The sequence below is a fragment of the Sinocyclocheilus rhinocerous genome, unplaced genomic scaffold (assembly GCF_001515625.1).
Source record: "Sinocyclocheilus rhinocerous isolate Xijiao unplaced genomic scaffold, SAMN03320098_v1.1 scaffold3947, whole genome shotgun sequence".
Taxonomy (NCBI): Eukaryota; Metazoa; Chordata; class Actinopteri; order Cypriniformes; family Cyprinidae; genus Sinocyclocheilus; species Sinocyclocheilus rhinocerous.
Window position 1 is genome coordinate 18,289 of NW_015645088.1, and position 2,529 is coordinate 20,817.

At 38.1% G+C, this 2,529-nt stretch overlaps 1 protein-coding gene across 1 annotated transcript in view; it reads left to right on the forward strand.

Moving 5' to 3' along the window:
- Positions 1 to 298: 298 nt before the first annotated feature.
- Positions 299 to 2,529, forward strand: part of LOC107705752 (uncharacterized) — a gene marked incomplete at its 3' end in the record, with an annotated part of 4,878 nt that continues 2,647 nt past the window's right edge. Inside the window, exons 1-4 of the mRNA XM_016509209.1 lie at positions 299 to 428; positions 704 to 1,039; positions 1,330 to 1,620; positions 1,704 to 1,853. Coding sequence (XP_016364695.1) covers positions 380 to 428; positions 704 to 1,039; positions 1,330 to 1,620; positions 1,704 to 1,853 — 826 coding nt within the window. The remainder of the gene's footprint in view (positions 429 to 703; positions 1,040 to 1,329; positions 1,621 to 1,703; positions 1,854 to 2,529) is intronic.

Consider the following 2,529-nt stretch of genomic DNA (forward strand, 5'->3'; position numbering starts at 1 on the left):
GACTAGATAGGGAAACTGCAAGACCCAATGCACTGGGCGCTTCGTATGGTGCCGAATTTGGACTCCCTGCCAAATTATTCCCCCCTAAATTAGGATTTACGCATGATTGTATAATCCTACCCCCGCACCTAACCCTAAACCTAACCATACTGGGGGCTGAGGAAGTTTTAATCTGCATGGGGGGGGGCTGATACTTGAGCGCGTTCTCGCTCACAATTGCGCGCGCGTTCACGGAGGCGCGACTGAGTTTTTTTTTCCCTTCGGCTCTACAAACCTCGAATTTATCTTCATACGGTTGTTACGATAGTGAAGCAGGTTTATGACACATGTTCTGTTGATATCTACAGACTAAGCGATTTATGTCATACGGTTTAAGAAAATGATCCACGCGTTGATTTTGTTTTCTTTGTGTTTTTGTCATCTGCTTGGTAAGTATGAATGTATTTTTAATGACGCCATTAACATCACACGGTAGTAGTGATGTTTAAGTCAGAGGATTTACATTATTGGTAGCACGACAGTTAAGTTAAAATGTTTACATGTAAATTCAAGTAATGTAAATCATGATGAATATATTATGAACAAACATTATTGACAAATATATGTTTATGAATTAACATTTAATTAAAACATTGTTATTTCATGACACTCAATGCATGTTAACAACAGAACACTGCTGTATATATTTAAACATGTTCTGCAGGTGTTTTTGTTGCTGAGACAAATGGAGTGAAGTCCTTGTCAGTGATGGAGGGAGATACTCTTATTCTAGAATCTAATGTTACTGAAATACAGACATGTGATGAGATAGAGTGGACATTTGGAAACATTCGAATAGCTAGAATCAAAAGAGTGAGCGGTATCTTCTCTACATCTTATGAAGATGATTTGAGATTCATAGACTCCAGACTCCAGCTCGATAATCAAACTGGATCACTCACCATCACTAACACTAGGTCTGTACACACTGGAGTTTATGATCTAACTATCATGGTCAGAAATGTGCAGTCAATCCAGAGTTACAGTGTTACTGTTTATGGTGAGTAGATGTTTACCATTTTAATAGAGTGCATATTCCTGATTTTTAATTTTCATGTTACTGAAAATGTAACTTGGCTATACTTTATTTTTATTAGCTTTTTAAGTCATTGGTCTCTCAAACAGTGTAATTCTATATGAAATGTAAATCAATTATAAATGTTAAAATGGGAGCATATCAGCTGATTAAATGTTCACTGAGTCATATCACAATAAACTTGGACTCTGTACACATTAAATCACTGACAAAGCATCCCTCATACCTACTGTCATTTCTTCCTTGTTTTCCAGCTCTGTTGCCCATTCCTGTAATCTTCATTGACACATTAGCATCCTCTTCATCATCTGAAAGATCATCGAGGATCTTCCTGTGTTCAGTGTCCAATGTGAGCCGCGTGACTCTCTCCTGGTACAAAGGAAACAGTTTATTGTCCAGCATCAATGAGTCTGATCTCAGAATCAGTCTCTCTCTACCTCTGGAGGTGGAATATCAGGATAACAACACCTACAGCTGTGTGCTCAACAATCCCATCAGCAACCAGACCACACATCTGGACATTACTGACTTCTATTTGATTTCAGGTAGGTCTTTAGTGATCTTAGACGTTTTGTAGTGGTGATTGTTAATGAACTGATCAGCTGAATTAATTTTTTCCCCCGCTCAGACTCTTTCCGTTGTTGTGATTCTGTTGAAGCTGTGACCCGATTAGTCGTCACTGCTCTGATGGGCGTGGCTGCTGTGGCTGCTGTTGTTGTTCTGCTTTATGACATAAAATCCAGAACAGGAGAGAAGAGAACAGACATCAACATCAGACACTAATCAATCAGATTTTGTAAATAAACAGTTGTACAGATGTTGTAAAGTTTAAACCAGTGGTTCCCAAACCTGTCCTGGAGGGCCCCCTGCCCTGCACATTTTGTATGTCTCCCTAATCAGACACACCCAATTTAGTTCTTGCAGTCTCTACTGACAAGTTGATGAGTGGAATCAGGTGTGTAATAAGGGAGAGGGTGCAGGGCAGGGGGGCCTCCAGGACAGGTTTGGGAAGCACTGGGTTAAACTGTATTTTTAATTTTAAGTACACTGAAGTGAAGATGAACTATTTGTTCAAGACAGAAATTTTAATCTGTATTATATCTGTATAATTGTATCTGAATAATTATAATAGATGTATTATATATTTTAATTTAATGCCATTAATGCTAAGAATATGATAAAAAAAATATTGTAGTTCTGTCTGTTCTCTAAGAATAGACCTCAGCTTTTTTATTGGACACAGGATTGATTTATAACTTTATAAAAATAGGCCTGCATTTAGGTTGCTGTTTGGAAAGTAAGGTAAAGTATACAATCAGCCACTCCTAATAATGAGCCAATTAAACAAATGAAACATTTAGCATCCTGAACAACATCCTTTCTCCCTGTGTCTATATGTTAAGTGACCCTCATTCCATATGGCGCTTTTCCACTGCATGGTAAGGCACGGTATG